The sequence below is a fragment of the Pelophylax lessonae genome (assembly GCF_965119305.1).
Source record: "Pelophylax lessonae genome assembly, chromosome: 4".
Classification (NCBI taxonomy): domain Eukaryota; kingdom Metazoa; phylum Chordata; class Amphibia; order Anura; family Ranidae; genus Pelophylax; species Pelophylax lessonae.
Genome location: NC_138771.1, coordinates 182,636,982 through 182,658,704, shown reverse-complemented (window position 1 = coordinate 182,658,704; position 21,723 = coordinate 182,636,982). Strand labels below are relative to the sequence as shown.

Genomic DNA, 21,723 nt, shown 5'->3' with positions numbered 1-21,723 from the left:
ATGTATATATGTGTGTGTGTGTATATATATATATATATATATATATATATATATATATATATAAAATGTGTTATGTGTTTGTGTTTTGTACAACGTTTTTTGAATTTCCCTCCCTAGTTCCGCTCCCATGCAGCATTGCTGCTGCAGGGAACGGAACTAGGAAGTCATCACACCGGCTGAGGACGAACTCTCGGCGGGACTCTCGGCTGGCGGTCACAGCAATGAGAGATCATCGCTGGATCACCAGGAGAAGGTAAGAGAACACCGCTGCGCTCTCTGCACATTCACCCCGAGTGTGACTCGGGGATACCGATCCTGAACTAAAAAATCCACCCCGAGTCACGCTCGGGATTACCGCCAGGAGGGTTAATTAAAATATTTAAAAATCAAAATAAAATATATGATGTAACAAAAAAACTGAATTTCATCATACCATGCTTTGCTAGTAAAGATGTTTAGAAGGCATATACTGTCCACAGTTGAAATAAAATACAAGCCTAACACAGTAACACACAAAGACACATATGGAAAAAAAAAAAAACACTTTTAAAATGGATAAAGATTTTTGAGTACCAAGATGATTCGTGTTTTTTTGGAAAACAGTACTTGGGAATACTCCATATTTCCAGAAAAAAAAATCAGAAATATGCTAAGCTAAACAAAGCAAACTTTACAATGTAAAAAAAAAAAGATATTCGAATTTAAAATTGAAAAGTGGAATAGTTACAATGTAAACAAATTACAATTTGCTAACAGTTTTTTACAGTTTCATGGTTACATTAGTTTTAGACAGAACATTTGAATCACTAACTTAATTTATGGTAGTAAAGTAATACTAGATTTGCCAAGCATCAAGTCCAAAGGAAAGGGAGGAAACAAGAGAATCTCATTAGTGGTTCCCTGGCTAGGACTTCTCATTCGGCATAAGGTAAATGTTCAACTTACAAATCTCCGTATGTGAAGTATTTGGGTGGCATCCCCATTTACTTGTGATGTACAATGACACCACACATTTCTTGTTCTTGTGACTTGCCAAAATAGACATTGACTGATTACTAGCTGAATCTTTCCTGGTGCCTAATTCATCTTTCAAGCACAATGAAAACTCATTTGTAGCTACAGCTTGCTACAAAAGCAACTAAAAGCATTTATTTTTATTCATTTCCCCGGCAAAAAACAATGAATGCAATGATGGATTTTCTTTGTCCAGGTTCAGACAATTTGACTTTGTCTTGACTTTTTCTATTTTGCTTTTTATGACTTTGTTTGCGTTGTTAAGCACTTGAGACAGGATATCTGCTATTTAAAGTATCTTGGTCATAATAAAAGCTCTAAAAATCAATCTGCTTTGTAACTCCTTCACTCATTGGTGTTTTACTATTCCCTATAAACTCATAAAAATTACTACTTGTGCCAGAATGACCAACAATTCATATTTCCAATGAATTCCACCACCTGGTTCTTAATCTTAAATGAAACTTGGAAGGTGTTCAAAATTATTCAACATAGAGCATGTGCTAATGTAATGGACTCCCAGGGTTAACACTTCCGGTTTTCATTATTGCTAACAAATAGCAGATCATGATCCAGAACATTTTCAGCATACAGGATTTCTTTTTGCTTTGGAAAACCTAAGAGGAATTCCTTATTCTCAAGAAGGTTTCTTGTATGCTTAAAATCTCTACATATGACAAGAATGTCAATTTAAAGTTAATAACATTTATTAAGAAGAAAAAATGGAATAGCTTGATCCACCTTTGAAAAGATTTTAGAGCGATGCAAAAAGAAAGAAATGCAATCTAAATATCATTTTAAAATCAGTTTAATTCTGGAAAAATTAATCTATGTAATGTTAAACAGTACATAAAAGATAAAGAAAGGTGTGTACAAATGGAAGAGCTACAGTATGTTTTTCTCTGAAGATTACTTTAGTGGGTACAAAATGTGTTGGACTTGAAGGATTGCGTACATTAGAAATGAAGGGAAAACCTTTTTACACCTTTGGATAAAAAAAGGGAGAATTATAACACCTGCCTGTTTTTTTCCCCCCATTTGTGTGCCATTGGGTAGATTTCCATTCACTTTTGACCCATAGTCACAACAGAAAATTGAGGGAAATCCATGGTAGTCAACAAAAGTTGTTTCCACAATGGAAGATTTCCATTGTTCTTGTTCTGGTTAATACTCAAAATGTGGGCTTTTCTTTCACTTTCAGCGATATAAATTGTTCAGTAATATTAATACCCCAAATAGTTTGGTAAAATGAAATAATCTGTCTTAGGCTTATCATACACATTTTTGTATAAACTTCACCTGGATTTTAACCATTTCCCACCAGCTTATAGCAGAATGACAGCCAGTTGGGGGTTTCATTGTTCTGAGTGGACATCATATGACGTCCCTCAGAACAAGCCGCTCGTGCATGCCCCAGGGGCTCTTGACGTAGGCTCTTTACCATGTGAGCAGCTATGTTTAATCACAGCTGATCACAGTGTAAAAAAGGAAGTGACGGTTATCGGCATTCCTCTCCTCACGCTGACAATGTGTGAGGAAAGGAGAGCCAATAATCAGTGCAATGATTATTAGTGATGGCTGTCAGTGCCCACCAGGTCCTAACAGTCACCACCAGTGATGTCAATCAGTGCTTATCAGTGATGCCAATCAGTGCCTATCAGTGACCTGGTCAGTAAGGGGGTAAAAGTGCACTGTATTGAAGTAGTTAAATAGTAACATAAAAATGTTCTTTGGTATATACACGTAGAGTAAAATTAGGTTTGCATCAAACACTGTAAATAAGAAAAAGTCATGCCAATACAATCAGCTCTTGACAGGGAATAACAAACAAGCAATGCTTTTCTTAAAAAGACAAGAAACAGAAAATGGAGCATTAGGATCAGATGAAAGCAGCCTGCCTTACTTAGTCTGTCTATCTTTCAGTCTGTTGTAAAATATTATGTCATATTTGATCCTAAGTTGTATTTTATGTTTGGAACCTCCAGACATCAACAGTGCACTGCATGTCTGAGAGCCTTTCAACTGTACTGAGCAAAATGCCTACGCTAATGCTGCAAAATGTCTAAACAAAAACATATGTGTGTTTGTACTCATTTTACAAACATTAGACACTTTTCATCTTTAACGCATCATTAACTTAACAAAAGAACTTTGAAAAACGCTCTCTTCATGGTTTATTCCAAACAATAAAATAATGGCCATAAATGGCCAATTTTCAGACTGAAAGAATTATTGAGTAGTTCATTTAAAACTGCAATTGTCAAAATGCCTTCCCTAAACTTAATTCGCAGACATGTTCTTTGAAGAAGTAACAGTCCTCAGTTATTACTGTGAAGTGATTTTTTGTGGAATAAATTAAATTCAGGGAAGTGAATCGGAAAAAAATGAATTGGTCCCCATTGTAATGATGGGGTCAGAGGTTACCTGAAGCCTGATAGTGGCTGCTTGTTATCTACCTGACATTATACACCTTCTGAGAGCACACTGACTAAAGTCATAGTTGCAAGGAAGCAAATGTCAGGCTTCAGGTGCCTTGGACCCCTTGGCATGCATTCTTACATTACTTAAAGATTGAACATTGATATCATGAGTCCAGTGGGGATTGGTTCCTTTAAAACAAAATGATCACTTTAAGAAATGATTTAACTAACTCCTAATGGAAATTTCTGCAAATAACTAGCACAACAGTGATCATTAATGCTTGCAGACCTGGGGCACCATAATTTTTATGATAATTTTAAAATTACTATTAGTTCCACACAGATTTACAAACAACTTATATGATGAATAACAGTGTAGCTGAAAAAAAGCTCTACAACCCACTGTAGCCTGCCAAAATGTATTTTCTGCCATGTATACAAACTATCATAAAAACGAACAATATATAAATTACTTATAAAACAGTAGAACTACAAAAGCAGTAATGCTAGCCATATATAGTTTGATTCAGCCAGCAGTCTGAATGAAAAAACAAACAAACAAAAAACAAACAGATTCCTTCATCAATAAAAGTGAAATGGATGGAGGAATCGCCCGCCAAAACATTGCATTTTGACTCAAAATACACTGATCAGCAGCTGCAGATCAATAAAAGGTGTCCAGCTTGTCCATTCAAAAGAAGTCAATGCAATGATTGGCTTTTGTTGCATGGGGACATCCACACAAGGACCGAAATTCAGCCAGACCCTGCTGAAATGGCTGGATTTTAATCTGTCTGTGGCCAGCTTGAAGTGTAACTCCACTTTTGTTGAAACAAAAAGCATTCCCCTCTGGGTGATCTATTTATATTGCAAGGATTATAACAGCCTTTGTTGCAGATTCCTACCTTTTATTTTTCTGAAGAAATCCCTGTTTGTTCCTCTTTTCCCCTGTACTGAGTGGGTCTAATGGGAGTGGTTTCAAAATTATAATTTAGCTGTGGCAGCTACAGATCTCTAATGTGAAAAGCTGCTGGGCCTGCATCCCTTTAGACATGTTCTATTGGGAGAATCTCACCAAAATTTACCATTTTTCTTCCAGGGGATGTCAGAAAACTGACTTGTATTCTAGTGCAGACTTCTGGGAAAATTGGTGAGCCAATCACACAAGCAGGAAGCGATGTTTCTGGGGTGTGGTCAGTACACATTCGGTATACAGAACACTTCCAGGTAGCCATATTGCATTGCATTTTCAGAAAATTACAATGGCTGCAGATTGAAAAGAAAAGGTACATTTTAAAGAGGAGTTCAACCCCCCAGGAAATAAATTAAAAGTAAGCAGCTACAAATACTGTAGCTGCTGACTTTTAAATATTAGAACTTACCTGTCCAGGGATCCCGCGATGTTGGCACCTGAAGCCGATTTTCGTATCAGCTCTCGAGGGCTGCCGCCGCCATTTAGGGTAAGGGAACACAGCAGTGAAGCCTTTCAACTTCACAGCTGGTTCCCCACTGCACATGCGTGAAGTGCGCTGCACTTTCTAATTGGTCCAGCGGTGAAGGAAGAAGTAAGGGGGCCGAACTTCCGAGGGACAGCACTGTGGCGCTGTCTCCTGGAAGTGGGGAAGGGTACCTGTCAAAAGCAGATACCCGTTCCCCCCTCCCCCCTAAAAGATGCCAAATGTGGCACCAGAGGGGGGTAGGAAGCGTATAAGCAGAAGTTCCACTTTTGGGTGGAACTCCGCTTTAATAACATTTAATTACTATATGATTTGTGTTGCATTTGTATACGCTATATTGTTTTTTATTTGTTTGCTATTTTTTTTCCCACAAAAGTAGAGTTACCCTTTAAATCCTTGTAATAGCAGCAGCTGTCTAAAACAAAGTTGCAGTACCACAATAAACCACTAGGACAATGTTCAGAAGCAACTATCTTTGCACTTGCTGTTCACAGTATACAGGCCATGTACAGTCTATAGTACTAAAATTTTCAGCAGCATTTTTTAAGCTGAATAAATCACAAAGAAAAACATACAAGGATTGTCATACATCTGTTACAATAGATGCATATGGACTACCATCTCTGGCTTCCTTCTTAAATGACCAGTTGCCTGGCTGTGAATAACTGTCATATAATAATTACACTGGTTTAATTTAACAGATTGTTTACAACAGTAGGTGTGCTTTATGGTGTGCATAATGGACGTGCTAGTGTGAGTTGTGTAGGGTAGGTGGATGGGTATTACAATACATTGCAGTGTTTGCATTTTCTTTTTTTTAGCTTTTTTTAACTTTTTTTATAATAGCACATGTGATGCGTTACAGTGCTTTGACGTTCGTTTTTGTATCAGCAAATCTGCATTTTTACACAATGCACTGCAGCAACACCCAAGTGCTGTGTGAACAAGGCACTTAGAAAGCCATTGCTTTTTTATATGTCGTTGTGTTGAGCAGGCATTAATCAATGATGATCAACACAGCTCACTCAACCTAACATAATATATCAGGCAATTAACCAAAAGGTGAGAAGGCAGTCTAGAGCATACAATATAAATTAATTGGTGAAAATAAAATATGAGGAACACGTCATTATGAAGAAGATTTACTAATGCCAGTGCATACAGAATTTGGTGCAGCTCTGCATAGAAACCCACCAGCTACTAGGCTTTATTGCCAAAGCTTAATTTAACAAGCTGAAATAAGAAACTGATTAGTTACTGTGCACAGCTGCACCAAAGTATGTGTGCTCCAGTTTTAGTAAATCCCCCCCCTATATGTACAAAGAAACAGCCTTAATGAATTAGAACTAATAATGTTGTTATGATGCTGCATGAACCAGCCAATCAGTGAGGTGATATGAGTGAGATAAAGGGCAGCTGGGTTAGACATTAGTGAAAGGTGACAGTACTTGCAGGAGCAGTATTACTGAGGATAAGTAAATACTTACAGAAAAATGTAGCCTGGCATCATTTGAGCAGTTGGGTTGATATGTTTTAGGATAACTGTGAAATGGGGCATCTTGACATTTTTTTTATACCTTTAAAAAATGGGCATTAAGGTTGCTTGGAATTGTGACATCACTGTCTTAATTAGTAGAATTTATATACTTCCTTATTAGGACTGCATAGCGTTAGTTTCCCTATACATTAAAACCTTAGATTGCGAGCATAATTCGTTTCGGAAACATGCTTGTAATCCAAAGCACTCTTACTGTATATCAAAACGAACTTTCCCATAATAAATAATGGAAACTCAGAAGATTGGTTCCACAACCATTTATTCATAAGTCCTTCAGTTTATAGTCCATATAAAAAGAATATAGCAATGTGATAGGTTGTGTAACCATAAAATGCCCATCCACAAATGGCAGTCTCCACAAGGGGATTAGAAGGAAAATCCAGCAGGAGCTACAGAGTATAAAAGAAAAGAGAGGCGCCGCTAAGTGTAGCAATATGGTTACATTTAATGAAGGTTCAACATTTAGCAACTCACATGGTTGATGATTAAAAGAGGAATATCTAAGAATGCAGGCATCAGAGTAAAGCTGTCCACATAGACTGTCCTCCTTACCGCCAGCTCTTATTGCCATCAGTCTGCAGCTGTGATTGGGAAGACTACCCAGCAATAGAGCGATCTAAAAGTGATGCTTGAAGCGCTCATGGAGTGCAGTGTGGAAGGGATGACGTCGATGGCGGTGTGGAGGATGGTCTATGTGGACAGCTTTACCCCGGATGCCTGCATACTTAGATGTGCCTGTTTTAATCATCAACCAGATGAGTTGCTAAATGCTATACCTTCAATAAATGCAGGCATCTCTCTTCTCTCTTAAGGCCCGTACACACGATAAGAAAATCTGAAGGGAAATTTCGTCCGATGACCGATCTGCGGATTTTCGCATTGTTAGTATGGTGCTTTCGACAGCCGACTTCGACTTTTCGGCTGACAAAATCCTGATGTGCAGGCTATAACATTTTTGTTGTCCCTAATACAACGTCCGATTTTCATCTCATTAGTACAGATTTCAACGGGAAAAAATCTTAAGAGCAAGACTAGGCATGCTCAGAGACGAAACAACACATACAAAGCAATCCAACACAGGACATCACTTCTGCAGTAGAATTCTGTCATACGGGAAAATTCGTATGATAAAAACCTCTTCACTTTCCACATCAGACTAGCACGCCACAAAAAACAGACGACAGATCTTTCGATAATCTGATCATGCGTACGGGGTTTTACACTCAGTTGTGACATGACGCTACTTGTATATCAAGACATCTCTTGTTTATCAAATCAAAATTTTGAAAAAAAATTTACGTGTCTTGCAAAATTCTCTCAAACCAGGTTACTCTCAATCCAAGGTTTTACTGTATGTTCCTAGTACAACAGGATATTGAAAAGCAAAAGATGTTCAAAGTAGAGTGACCTGATAAAAAAGAAGCAATACCAGGGTAAAACAAAATGTACCTTGCAAGAGTAATTTGTAATAAATTATGCTATTCTTTTCAAGGATTACTAATATTGAAATTGTTTATGTTACATGTCATAAGGATATAAATTGTCCTCACATATACTGTGACATGGAAAACAACATTGATTGCAAGCCCAGACATATGGACTAGGCATCACATTTGAATTTCTGAGGACGTATCCAGCAGTCAAATCTCTTTAGCATCTTTTTTTGTAACCAGCTAATGAATGTAGGGATAATTTGCATATGATGTGGGGTTTCATTTGCAGCTGCATTGTATACACACACAGTGCAGCAAGAATCAAGTGGGATGGTCAAACTCAATGGACCATAGGGCTCTTCTGTCTCTCTGTTACTATAGTTATTTCACACTTAACCTCCATTGCTGCCTCTCCATAGCAAGAGAGTTTCCTTCAATTTGTCTTCAGTAGATTGGAAAAAACAGCACTCCAATGCTGCAATGGCTTTTTGTAAAGCGCACACTAATCCGATTGTTTTTCCATTCTAAAAACTTTAGGTCAGCTATCAGGCTGCCGCCAGAAACTAATTAATTTGCAAATGGGCCTTATTTTCACAGAAGGAGATCTTTACAAAGCTATGTCAGTTAAGCCAGTCACACCATAGTGACATGCATTGTCATGACATCTTCCTTCTGGTAAGATTCTTAACTTCCCCCATGCACATGAACTCAAATTACCCTATCAAGAGTAAATCTCCATTGAACACCAGATAAAAAGTTCAATGTGGTGGTCTGAATGAAGATGACTTACTGAAGATGGTAAGATTTATATCTCTCAATCATTGATTTTATTTGTATTTTTTTTGCATTCATCACAACTAAGCTCATTATTAACACATAAAAAATATAATCCTTGTTTGCCATTTGCAACATACTATATACAGTAGCTTAATGATTTTAAGTACAGTTGGTGTGTCTAAGTGGATACTGGTCAGTCTGGCAATGTCATGCAATTCATCAATATATTTTAATAATCAGTACACATTTATGTTGAAGAAAATATATATCAGAAAAGCAATTGAAGAAGACAGATATTATTAACAATTGAATAAGGTTTGTAGTAATCTCACAAGGACACTAACAAGACTAACAATATCCTTTGACCACAACTAAGAAAAAGGAAAATCACTTCTTCATTTGACCACACACATAGACAAGGCCAGTCTGGCATTCAACATATAACTTAGAAGCAAAACAGCTTGCATTTAGAATTATTACAATCAAGTAGAGACGATTGATTGAAGCCACCTGTCACCCTTAAGCTTCAAAGTTTAGAGGATTTACAACTAAACGCCAGACAAATATAAAAGGGGCAATTTAACACAACTATGTATTCAATAATATGTCATTAAATGTACTTTTTATTATAAGCAGTATATGTGCTTGAATTTGATTAGGTTTTACCCACTTGCAGTCTCTGAACAACAGGGCTCAGACTGGGAGAGGGAAAGAAACACAAGGAGCATGTTGATTAAAGAAAAAAAAAATGGAAAGCAGAGTAACAGAGAGATAAGTGCATCACATGCTGCTTCTCATTTGCAGTCCTTTTACAGGTTATGGTGTCCTTTTATGAAACTGAGATGAGTAGTGATCCTGCTGATCACAGCTAATCTCGGATCATTATCGGTTTATGAAACAGAGATGATTGGGGGAGAACATGTTCTCCCCTTATCATCTCTACACATGGAGAATCTGTCATTGACTGACACAGAAATGGCCAGTTTATGAAGCTGCGATCTCCGCACTTCACTGGCGATCTGTGCCAGTATTCACACTCCCGGATTCACCAGCCTGGAGGTGGTGAATCGGGGAGAGAAGACAGAATCGGGGGAGAACTTAGGAGGAAGAAGGAAGATTATTGACATCCTTCTTCCTCGTTCAGACCCCCCAACACAGTAATCATGTCCCCCTGCCATATTTATGTATATATTTACATATATATATATATATATATATATACATATACACACATACATGTATATATATTTAATGTGTGTATATATAAAAAATGTATGTGTGTGTATGTAGTATATATATATATATATATATATATATATATATATATATATATATATATTTATGTAGGGGGACTATTTAATTAACATTAGTGAGGGTCGAACGCACATGTACTCAGCAGTGATAATCTATCACTGCTTATTAAACGGGCACCAGTGATTTTCTCATACTGTAATCTTTCTTTATCTCACGAGATTACAGGCGGCCCATTCACTTGTACACAGGTCTTGTCCATTCTCAGAGGAAACACTTCTCCTCTGTTCACCCGGTGAGAACTGAAGTTCACTGCTTCATAAACAGGGTGCCAGAGGTGATATTTTTCCTCTGAGAACTGCCGCGAAGGGAACGGTGAAATAAAATTCACATTTTCATAAACGTACACCTACGGGCATGGAAGGAGACCTGGAAGTATTATTTAACTGCAGCAGAGAGAAAAAAAATCAAGTCACCTGCCCTGCTAGTTGCTGTGTTTTCCTGAAGTTCAGCTTTTGTGTATATAAGATGAATATTGAAATGTGGTGTTTTTTAGAGGCACCTGCTGTGCAGTATAGGGCCAACAATTGGCCAGTATGGTTAGCAATTTTGCAGGGTCCTTTGTAGCCTAAAAACCCAAACATATGAATCTAAAGACCCACTTACATGTTTTATTCACAAAGACTTAGTATTCTAAAAATACATTTTGGAGAACACAATGGAAGATTGTTGGTATGGGGAAGGGGCAACTGTTATATTGCTCACTGATGATCAGAGAGTGACTGCAATGTAAAATTTACCCTACCCCACAAAGTCACTTTTGGTCAAGGGGTCACCTGTAAAAGAAGCCTTTCTGTCAGCCCGTGTATTGAAAGCTGCAACTCCTCCATTTCCAAGCCCGTGCAAGTATTCTACATTACCAGTTATGTTGAATACTTCATCCCCCTCCAGTTGCTGGGGTACCTCCTAACATCTTGTATGCCACTACAGGTTTCACAAGCCCATAAAGGGAACAAGTATTCAACTCATCTGATGGTTAAAGCTTTTCAATCCTAGGTCTTCCAGAAATGTAAATATATAATTGCTTCTTTTTCAGGTGACCTCTTTGATGAAAGTAACCCTATGGTGCGAGAATCATTTAAAAAAAAATTAAGATATGATTGAGTATTATACAGGAAGACTGAACTGCTGAAAAATCAGCACTATCAACCACTATCTTTTTTATAGAACACCCTGCCACTATGTGGGGTTGAGCCAAAGTGCCCTGGGTTTGGTTCGAGCAGAGTTTGGCTTAAAACTTTAAATCAGACTGTAAATGCACTCAGCAAAGTGAAAGCAGGGGAAGAGGGAGGTGTTTTCCTGAGTGTGTGCTGTGCTCTCTGCCTCCCCCTACAGTGCAGTACCCAGCTGTGAGGGTGTTGGTACTGTAGTGCTGATTTTCTTAAGGGATCTATCTATCTATCCTATCTGTCTGTCTGCCTGTCTATCTTATACAGTATGTGTGTGCATATGTGTGTTTTTATATCTGTATGTGTGTGTTTGCATGTGTGTATTTATGTAAATGGTAATATGTGTGTATGTATACTACTTTTAATCCTGACCCCTATTCTAGTATGATCAGAAGGGGTTGTTCGTAATGGCAGCAAGGACTGCTGTTCTTCTGAATTGCAACCCACGCTCAGATTGCTTTTCAGAGGCATTTGGCAGGTGGTGAAGAGGCAATATGTCACCTCCTCACCTCTTGTTTTAATCCCCCTACACGCAAAATAAAAAAAAAAAACAGTGCAACTGTGTGGTTCTACCACCCCCCAACCTCACATGTGAACAAGCTCTAGGTTCACATCTGTGTGTCCTAAGACGGATAATCTCTCCAGGCCTCAGCAAACTCTGTGTACAGGTATTCTAAAGAATTAGAGAGGCATGTCAACACTGTGGATAGTTTCTCAGAAATATTTTTAATTACCTTCTCAATATGTAAATAAAGATCTATAAATACCTCTTTAGCCACATATCTTTAGGCATTTAGTATCTCAGGGCATGCTGGGAGTATCTTGGCACATGGTGCAAGTGGCAGGTGGTAGTGAGCGGTTCCCAGGTTAACTTTTGCACTGGGGCCCACAAGCTTCAAGCCATGTCTCTGAATAGCAGCCATGTCAGTTAAATAAAAAATGGCCAATTTCTAAGCTAATAGGCAAGGGTGTGTAAAGTGGCATGGGGTGGTCACTGTCCTGGGTAACATGCAGACAATGCAACAAAATGTTTTGAAGACTGCTTTTGGAGCTGCTGTTTCTACACAGCACACCATGTAAGGGTCTTTGCACACGGGCTTTCCATCCAGCGGACTCAGTTTTGCTCAGCGGGGATCGATCCACCAATCCCCGCTGAGCAGGCGGATGACAGGTCTGTCTCCGCTCACTGTCCTCTATGGGAGATCAGATAAAAACGGACCACCTGTCCATCTTCATTCGAACCCATCCGATTGGATCCTCCAGACAGATGGAAAAATAGGGTTACCATCCTTCTGGATTTCACGGACAGGATTGGATCGGATAGCAGCGGGTGTCAGTGGACTGACATCCGCTGCCCCATAGGGTTGCATAAAGCATCCGATCAGGTCGGCCTAAAGCATGTGCAGTGTTTCTGACTCCTACTACCATGACCACCTTAGTGATTTGGAGTGTTCCTTTAATATTTCTCAGAAGAAAACCTCTGTATACTGATTCCATTTCATTTGATCATCCTCTAGTTGTGTTAAATTAGTGCGGGGGGTGCGGCAGCGCGGGAAGGGTGCCGCGGCATTTTATTACTTGTATACCTTAACTATAGTATATATTTTATATGCGGCCCTAGAAAATTTCTCTACACTCAATGTGGCCCAGAGAAGCCAAAAGGTTGGACACCCATGGCTTAAATCAAAGCATAATCACCAAAAAAAGACACATGGGCCTAAATGAGAGACAGAAATGTTGTCCATGGAATTAAAGAGGTGAGAAGATCCTGTAGCAGAAAACGGTGGTAAGGCTGCACACAAAGTGACCAATCCAGCCACATCAACTACAGAGGAGCTGATGACAAAAAAAAATCCATAGCCAAAAATATGCTGCCAAAGTACACTTTTTTTTGAGGCCACCCATAAAACACCAAGTGAATCTTTAAGGCATTGCCTAAACTCCTAATTCAAAGGGTTTTTGCTCTCAAAGCCACATAAAAAGGTCCTCTACCACTGTACATTTAATTTATTTCTGTTTATTTATTTTTTTACTTTTTCTTTTTACATTAGCACAGGTTGTCCCCAGTAGTTCCAAATGCCCCAAGTTTACAACTTGTTGAATCCTTGGTGAATCAAACCTCATTTCTAGTCATGATGTTGTCAGTGACCAAGAATAGTTAGCCTTCACTAAAACGCAAAACCTAAACATTCGTGCCTCTAGACATTCCAAAAATAACATGTAAATGCACATCATAATGCTCTACAATTATCTCTATTTTTCAGTAAGTTTCAGTTCATTAATTTGTAAATTTGAATAAAGTGTATTAAAAAGATAGGCAACTAAGCATTTTGATTTTTTTTTTTCTTAACAATGCTGTATAGCTCATTCAAAACATAAAATCTAAGTGTTTCCACATCTACTTTGATTTATAATAGGTGTTCTGCTTACCATTTAACCATCTGGAGTCATGCTGCTCTGTTCTAATTGGATGATGATTTCCAAGCGTGCGGAAAATAGCAAAATCTCTTCCCATAAAATCTGCTGCAGTCCCAGAATATAGTTCCCCATCTGTGAAATAAAACAAAATTTGCCAAATTTTATTTTTTTAACCATTTAAATTATATTTCTAGCAAGTCTTACATGAAGGCACACTGAGTTATACCCAGTCTAAAATAGGTGCAGTAAACTAACCATTCATTCAAAGGCATTGCTGTAATTTCCTTCACACCAGATGTATGGTAACATTTTATTATACTCTAAACTGTGATATCTACTGTAGCATAAGGAACTCAGGTAAATGCATAAGAGCCAACCTAACTCTGAAGTGCCACAAAACACCAAATAAAAATGAATCCATGTAATGTCACTTGTAACATTAGTAAATGCCAATATCAAACTTTCCATAAGTCAACATCTGTATGGCGCTAACGGTGCACAATACTATAATTCTTAGCTGAATACCTACAGCACTGGGTATTGTTAATTCAAACCTGTTCAACATTATCATTATTTTATGCTTTAGAAACATTTTACAGTATTTATGCTTTGGCTCATGTTTTCTGTGCACAGAAAACCGATCTTCTAAAAAAGGAATTATCTATTTAAAAATAGCTCTATAAGGTCTTCTGAAGTAGTGTGCCTCCTGAATATCCTTTTTGGGATTCACACTTAGGAAAGGATTTACTAAGGTGTGAGGTTAGGTGAAGAGCAGAAAAGAAGTTGGCTTTAAGATGTTTTGGTGAGAAATAGTGAATCTGTGTGCTGTGTGCACTTCCAAAGGTCCAATCACCTTCAGATAAAAAAGAGAAAATAGAGGTTTTTGTTCACATGATTGGATCCTTTGAAGGTATACCACCTAATTTCATGTATCAGCTTCTCGCCTGCTCACTGTACTTCATATAAATCTACACCACTTTAATAACTCAGGCTGCTAAAGTGAATTTTTAGGAAGGTAATAATTGTGGCTATCATTACTGATTTTGATCCTATATATGCTATATTATCAAAAACATTAATACAGCTTCAATTCTTCTGCAAAGGCTGTCCACAAGATTTAGGAGTGTCAATGGGAATGTTTCCCATTCTTCCAGAAGTGCATTTGTGAGGTCAGGCGCTGATGTTGGACGAGAAGGCCTGGCTCACAGGCTCCGCTCTAATTCATCCCAAAGGTGTTCTATCAGGTTAAGGTCTGGAATCTGTGCAGGCCAGTCAGGTTTCTCTACCCCAAACTCGATCATCCATGTCTTAATTTGTCATTCCTCAGTGGGGACATCTGCACTGACAATCAGGGCACTGATTATCAATGCAACCCCAACAGTGCTCATCAGCGCTGCCATCCAGTGCCCACCAGTGCTGCCAATTAGTGCCCATCAATGATGCATTTCAGTGCTGACCAGTAATGTCAGTGCCTCCTTAGCAGTGCTGCCTACCAGTGACATCTACCAATGACCATCATTGCCTCCTATCATTGCCTATCATTGCCACCTATCTGTGTTGCCTATCAGTGTCCATAAGTGCTGCCTATCAGTGCCCATTAGTGCCACCTAACAGTGCCCATCAGTGCTGAATATTAGTGCCTTCTTATCAGTGTCCATTAGTGCCCCCTCATCAGTACCCACCAGTGCAGCCCCATCAGCACATATCAGTGAAGGAGAAAAATTACTTATTTGCAAACTTTTAAAACAGAAACTAAGGAAAACATTTTTTCTTTTTAAAATGTTCAGTTTTTTTCATTTGTTTCTTTTCCAATGTTTTTATTTGAATATTCAAAAAGGAAAAAACAGACAAACAATGTTGTACAGACAATATGATAGACGATCGTGGTTATTATGGCACAAAAACATTGTCAGTATTGCTGAGAGTAACATAAATAGGTTAATCTCGATGGGGATAAATATTAGTCAATTTTGTGGCTAGTTTTCTTGCCCTCCCACGAGACCAGACGAAACATTCTTTATATTTAAAATATATTTTTAGACAATAAAAAGGAAATACGAAAGAGATTAGAATAAGAAAGACAAACAAAAAGGGGAAAAAGGGAGGGGGAAAAAGTGGAGAAAGATGGGGTAGGAGGGTGTGATCTCATAGATTAGATGGAGATACTTCAGGTTAGATTAGATTAGAGGGAATTAAAGTAAATTACCAGTGTGCTCAGAATAGGCCCTCAGATGTGGCCTATATCGGTCCATTTTCATTTGTTTAGAATAAAAAAAAAAAAACAGTGGTGATTAAATGCCACCAAAAGAAAGCTCTATCTGTCTCAAAAAATGATACAAATTTTGTTTGGGTACAGCATTGCATTACCATTGTCATTCAAAGTCGGACGGCACTGAAAGCTAAAATTGGCCTGGGCAGGAAGTGGGTGAAAGTGTCCTGTAGGCAAGTGGTTAATTCATGATGTATGGGCAAGGATGTTGTACAGAAGTTGATCTATGACTTTTTTTGCTTGATCAGCGCCACCGGCTACAGTCGGCAGCATTGATCAATGTATTTTGAAGGTTTGGAAGTCTCTAATGGTTGGGGAAATTTCTAAAAAATTTATTGAAAGGTTGAAGTAAAATGACAGGAGTCAGTAATCAGTGGGTACTATTAAAGTCTACCATCTTGGAGGCAACTAAGTTATATATCAGGCAAGTTAGTAAGAATAAACAGAAGAAAAAAAGCAATATGGTTAAGGTAAGTAGGGATGATCGAACAGTTTGGGTCGACCATCGGTTCGACCCGAACATTGGCTGTTCGAGGTTTGGCCGAATTTAGAACTTTTTGCCCAAAAAGTTCGGAATTTGGCAACCAGAACCGACCAAAATGTAATGGTTCAGGAAATGGGCTTTAAAAGCTGTGATTGGACCAGACCCATCAGTAAAAGACAATTAAGGGGGCAGGAGAATGCTAGGAATGTGATTGGAGTGACTAGGGGGTCCATAGTCCAATCATTAGTGAATACGCCCCCCAGTATATAAGATAGCCCCCGCCAAATTCCTAGCATTCTTATACAGGGACATGGAAGAGAGTGGAATGCTGTTCTGTTACTTCTGTTGCAAAGTGTTACAAAGTGTCATTTAGCAATTTTTAGTGTGAGGAAAGGGATATCTAGTGTAGTTAGGGTGCTATTTTCCACTATAGTTAGCTTTAATTTATTCAGTTTCTGTAGGGAAAGTGTTAAGTGTAAGGGGACCATAGTGTAGTGTAGGGTTAACTGACTCTGACTGCTGTGGAAGGGTGACAAAACCCTTCCATAGCAGGGTGAGCGCTATAGAGAAAAGATTGTTTCTCTTGTGTCACTTTCAGAGCAGGGATATGGCTCCGCTCAGGCTCTGTGTGAGGAAGGAGTGCCGGCGATGAGAGATGATCTCATATGTTTACATATGAGATCATCTCTCATTGGACAGCTTGATCACGTGGTGAATGGCCGCTGTGATTGGCCATTCACCACGATCTGTGATCTGCTGTGTCCAAGGGACACGGCCGACACAGATTCTCCCCGATGCGCGCTCGCGGGAGCGCACGGGGGGCGTGTCACTGGGAGGCCGTTTAAAAACGGCCTCCCGAAAATTCGAGTCCGCGCTGCAGCCGTATATAGGCTGTAGCGCGGATGGCAGGAGGTTAAGAAAAGAGATAAAACATTTTTTAGGCACATTAGTGATAGAAGGAAAGCATACAATGGGATCACTAAAATGAAACTTGGGCTCAACACACATGCTGAGGGACACCTGGATATAGCAAACCATTTAAGCAATTGTTTTGTTCAGTCACCTAAGAAATAAATTGCACTAACAATAACAAGTTGGGGAATCATATTGGTTCTAGTAATAATGGTTCATTTTTAGGATTTCTGAAGACAGAGGTAGCAGAAGAACTGGCTTGGTTAAAACTTAATAAAGCAATGGGCCCTGATGGTATTCATCGCAGAGTTCTTAGAGAACTTTGAGATATAGTTGTTGGACCATTAACTGATCTTTTTCATTAATCTTTTCTAACAGGAGAAGTTCCCCATGACTGGCGGACAGCTAATATTGTACCTATCCACAAGAAGTACAGCAAGGTAGAAGCTGGCAATTACAGGCCAGTGAGTTTAATATCAGTTGCAGTCAAGGTATTGGAATCACTCCTGAAAAGAAGGATCACTTATCACTTAAAAATACACAACTTGCTGGACCCAAAGCAGCATGGCTTTACTGAGGGCAGATCATGTCAGACTAATCTGATTGTTTTTTTTTTTTTACTATATTACCAATGTTTTGGACCAGGATGATGCTGTGGACACAGCAAGGCATTTCATACAGTTCCACATAATGATCTAATACAAAAGTTGTACAAGCTAGGACTTAACCCTTGGGTGGTTCAGTGGATTTGCAGTTGGCTAAAGGATAGATACCAGAGTGTGGTTGTAAATGGGGTTCACTTGGAACAGAGAGCAGTCACTAGTAGTGTACCACAAGGCTCTGTACTGGGTCCTGTTCTATTTATTCAATATGTAAGTGATATAAATAAAGGTTTGTTGGCAAGGTATGTCTTATAGGTGATGTCACAAAGATGTGTAATAGGGTTGATATCCCTGGAGGTGTCTGTAACATGGAACTTGATGGGAGGTACAGTGTTAGCCAGCACTACAGAAGAAAAATATTTGGGGGTACTTATTTCAGATGATTGAAAAAGGAGCAAAAAATGTGACCAGGCAGTTGGAAAAGCGAATAATTCTAAAATGCATTACAAGAGAGATCACCAGCAGAAAGGAGGTCCTGATTCCCCTATATACACTGCTCAAAAAATTAGGTATATAGAGTATAGCGTCAAGTCAATTAAACTCCTGGGCTATTGATCTGGTCAGTTAAGTAGCTGAGGGGGTTGTTAATCAGTTTCAGCTGCTTTGGTGTTAATGGAATTAAAAACAGGTGCAAAGGATGGGCAACAATGAGGCAACCACCAAAACAGGAATGATTTTACAGGTGGAGGCCACTGACCTTTTTTTCACTACTCATCTTTTCTGACTGTTTTCACTATTTTTGCATTTGGCTAGGGTCAGTGTCACTACTGGTAATATGAGGCAAAACCTGGTCCCTATAGAGGTTGCACAGGCAGTCCAACTCCTTCAGGATGGCACATTAATATGTACCATTGCCAGAAGGTTTGCTGTGTCTCCCAGCACAATCTCAGGAGCATGGAGGAGATTCCAGGAAACAGGCAGTCACTCTAGGTGAGCTGGACAGGGCCGTAGATTGTACTTAACCCATTAGCAGGACCTGTATCTGCTTCTTTGTGCAAGGAGGAACAGGATGAGCACTGCCAGAGCCCTACAAAATGACCTCCAGCAGGCCACTGGTGTGAATGTCTCTGACCAAACAATTAGAAACAGACTTAATGAGGGTGGCCTGCGGGCCCGACATCCTCTACTGGGCCCTATGCTCACTGCCCGGCACCGTGGAGTTTGATTGGCATTTGCCATAGAACACCATAATTGGCAGGTTTGTCACTGGTGCCCTGTGCTTTTCACAGATGAGAGCAGGTTCACCTTGAGCACATGTGACAGACGTGAAAAGGTCTGGAGAAGCCGTGAAGAGAATGTTATGTTGCCTGTAACATCGTTCAGCATGACCAGTTTGGTGGTGGGTTAGTGATGCTCTGGGGAGGCATATCCATGGGAAGATGCACATACCTCTACAGGCTAGATGATGGCACCCTGACTGCCATTCGGTATCGGGGGGGGGGGAATCCTTTGACCCATTGTCAGACCCTATACTGGTGCAGTGAGTCCTAGGTTTCTCCTGGTGCACGACAATGCCCGGCCTCATGTGGTGAGTTCCTGGAGAATGAAGGAACTGATAGTATTAAATGGCCCCCACGCTCGCCTGACCTAAACCCAATAGAACACCTCTGGGACATTATGTTCTGGTCCATCCAGCGCAGCCAGGTTGCACCTCAGTCTATTCAGGAGCTCAGTGATGCACTGGTCCAGGCAGTGTAGATCTTTAGTGAGATCTCTTTTAGAATACCGTATCCAGTTCTGTAGACCTTACTTACAAAAAGATATTGATAAAATAGATGGAGTCCAGAGACGGGTAACAAAAATGGTGAAAGGTTGGGAAATAAAATATATCGAGAGCTTTTTCAGGAACCTACTATGTACAGTCTGCAGTAAAGAAGGGAAAGGGGAGACATGATTAAAACCTTTAAATACATTAAGGGGATAAATAAGGTTCAGGAGGGCAGTTTTTTTAATATGAAACCAAAATCAAGACCATTGGGACATACCTCAAACTAACTGGAGGAAAGTTCAAAACTAACTGGAGGAAAGTTCAAAACTAATCTTAGAAAGTATTATTTTACTGAAAGGGTAAAGGCCTGGAATAAACTATCAGCAGTGGTAGCAAGACAGTCAACAGTAAATGGCTTCAAACATGCTTGGGACAAACATCGATATATACTCAGACCTAAGACAATAAAGTTAGCAAAACAACAAAAAAAAACAAAATCAAACAAAAAATAAATAAAAATGAGCAGACTCAATGAACTACTTGGTCTTTTTCTGCCGTCACTTTTCTATGTTTCTATGTAAAACCCCTTTCACACAGGCTTTCTGATCAGGTCCGCCTGTCAGTTTTTCAGGCATACCTGTTCGGGTGCTCCATGTACCTCTATGGAGCAGTGGATGTCAGCGGGGACATCTCCGCTAACATCTACTGCTCTCCGATCTGATGTGGTCCGTGAAATCAAGACAGATGGAAGGCGGTCCATTTTCATCTGATCTCCCATAGAGGAGAGTGGGTATCTGACAGCTCTGTCTCTGGAAAGTACGTGGAGACGAAGCTGTCATCCGCCTGCTCATCTGGGATCAGTGGATCGAACCTCACTGAGCAAAACAGAGTCAGCCAGGTGGAAAGCCTGTGTGAAAGGACCCAAAGTCTCCCCACTATCAGGCTGCAATAGCTCTGCGAGGTGATTCCCTCATCTGCATCAAGTGTGCTTGCAACCTGCTGGTTGAGTTAAAAAAACTGTATCATTTGTGGGCTGCTTTAGATCTTACTCAATTTGTTAAACTACTCACGCCCTGACACTCTCCTATCTCTAATACAGAGACACAAATTATTTTGTAGATCAAGATAAGAACTAGGGCTAATTAGACTCTTGGACATAGAAGGTATTTTTTAATCAAACAGATATAACCTAATTAATTGAATGGTTTATTTACCAGGCCAAAAGGTATTAACTAAGAAAAGTTCACTGTACAGCTTATTCAATGTGTATTATTGGATAAAAAATAAATACTCACAACTAACTTTGTGTAAATATAGAAAGTTGGAAAGTAATAACAAATGCCAAATTATCTAATTATCTCTAGGCTATACCGAGCATAATTTAAAGGAACTTTATTTTAAGAAAGTTATTACTAGTGGGGACATAGATGCATCAGATATAAAAACCTCAAAGTAAAGGATCAGCCTAGACTGAGGTATGGTTGTCTAAAGGATCATACTTGAGAAGATGGCAGCATCTGCAAAGAAGTCTTTGGGCACCAAAGAGAAGTCCCTGTGTGTGAATGCTTAGCAACACCACGATTTAGCACCATGTTTATAAATCTCTGCAATGCTATTGCGGTGATCTCCTCCGCTGTGCTATTGTGTTCTGACAGGGGATCAGTGCTGGCAGCAACTGGATGCCAGTGCTAATCAGCTGCTGGTCAGATGCTGGTTTTCCATCATGCCCCTTCTCATCCAAAATCAGTGCCTGACCTCACAAATGTGCTTCTGGAAGAATGGTCAGACATCCCCATAGATACACTCCTAAACCTTGTAGACAGCCTTCCCAGAAGAGTTGAAGCTGCTATAGCCATAAAGGTTGGGCCAACTCAATATTGAACTCTATGGACTAAGACAGGGATGCCATTATAGTTCATGTGTGTGTAAAGGCAGGCATCCCAAAACTTTTGGTAATTTAGTGTATGTCATTTAGATTGTCGCAAAGTAAAGTGAAGTATGACATTTCTGTATGTCAAACTGCATAAAAGACCAAATTGTTTAGTTTTTAAGTTTAAAATTCAAAAAAGCCCAAAAGAAAGTAAATATGGACATATAATTAAAAACGAAAATAGTGGAAAAGTTATTTGGT

The 21,723-nt window shown here is 39.3% G+C and overlaps 1 protein-coding gene across 1 annotated transcript in view; it reads right to left on the bottom strand.

Moving 5' to 3' along the window:
* SEMA3A (semaphorin 3A) overlaps window positions 1-21,723 on the bottom strand; it is a 336,455-nt gene that overhangs the window by 84,302 nt on the left and 230,430 nt on the right. The window contains exon 6 of the mRNA XM_082256599.1: window positions 13,570-13,689. Within this exon, the coding sequence (XP_082112725.1) occupies window positions 13,570-13,689 (120 nt within the window). The remainder of the gene's footprint in view (window positions 1-13,569; window positions 13,690-21,723) is intronic.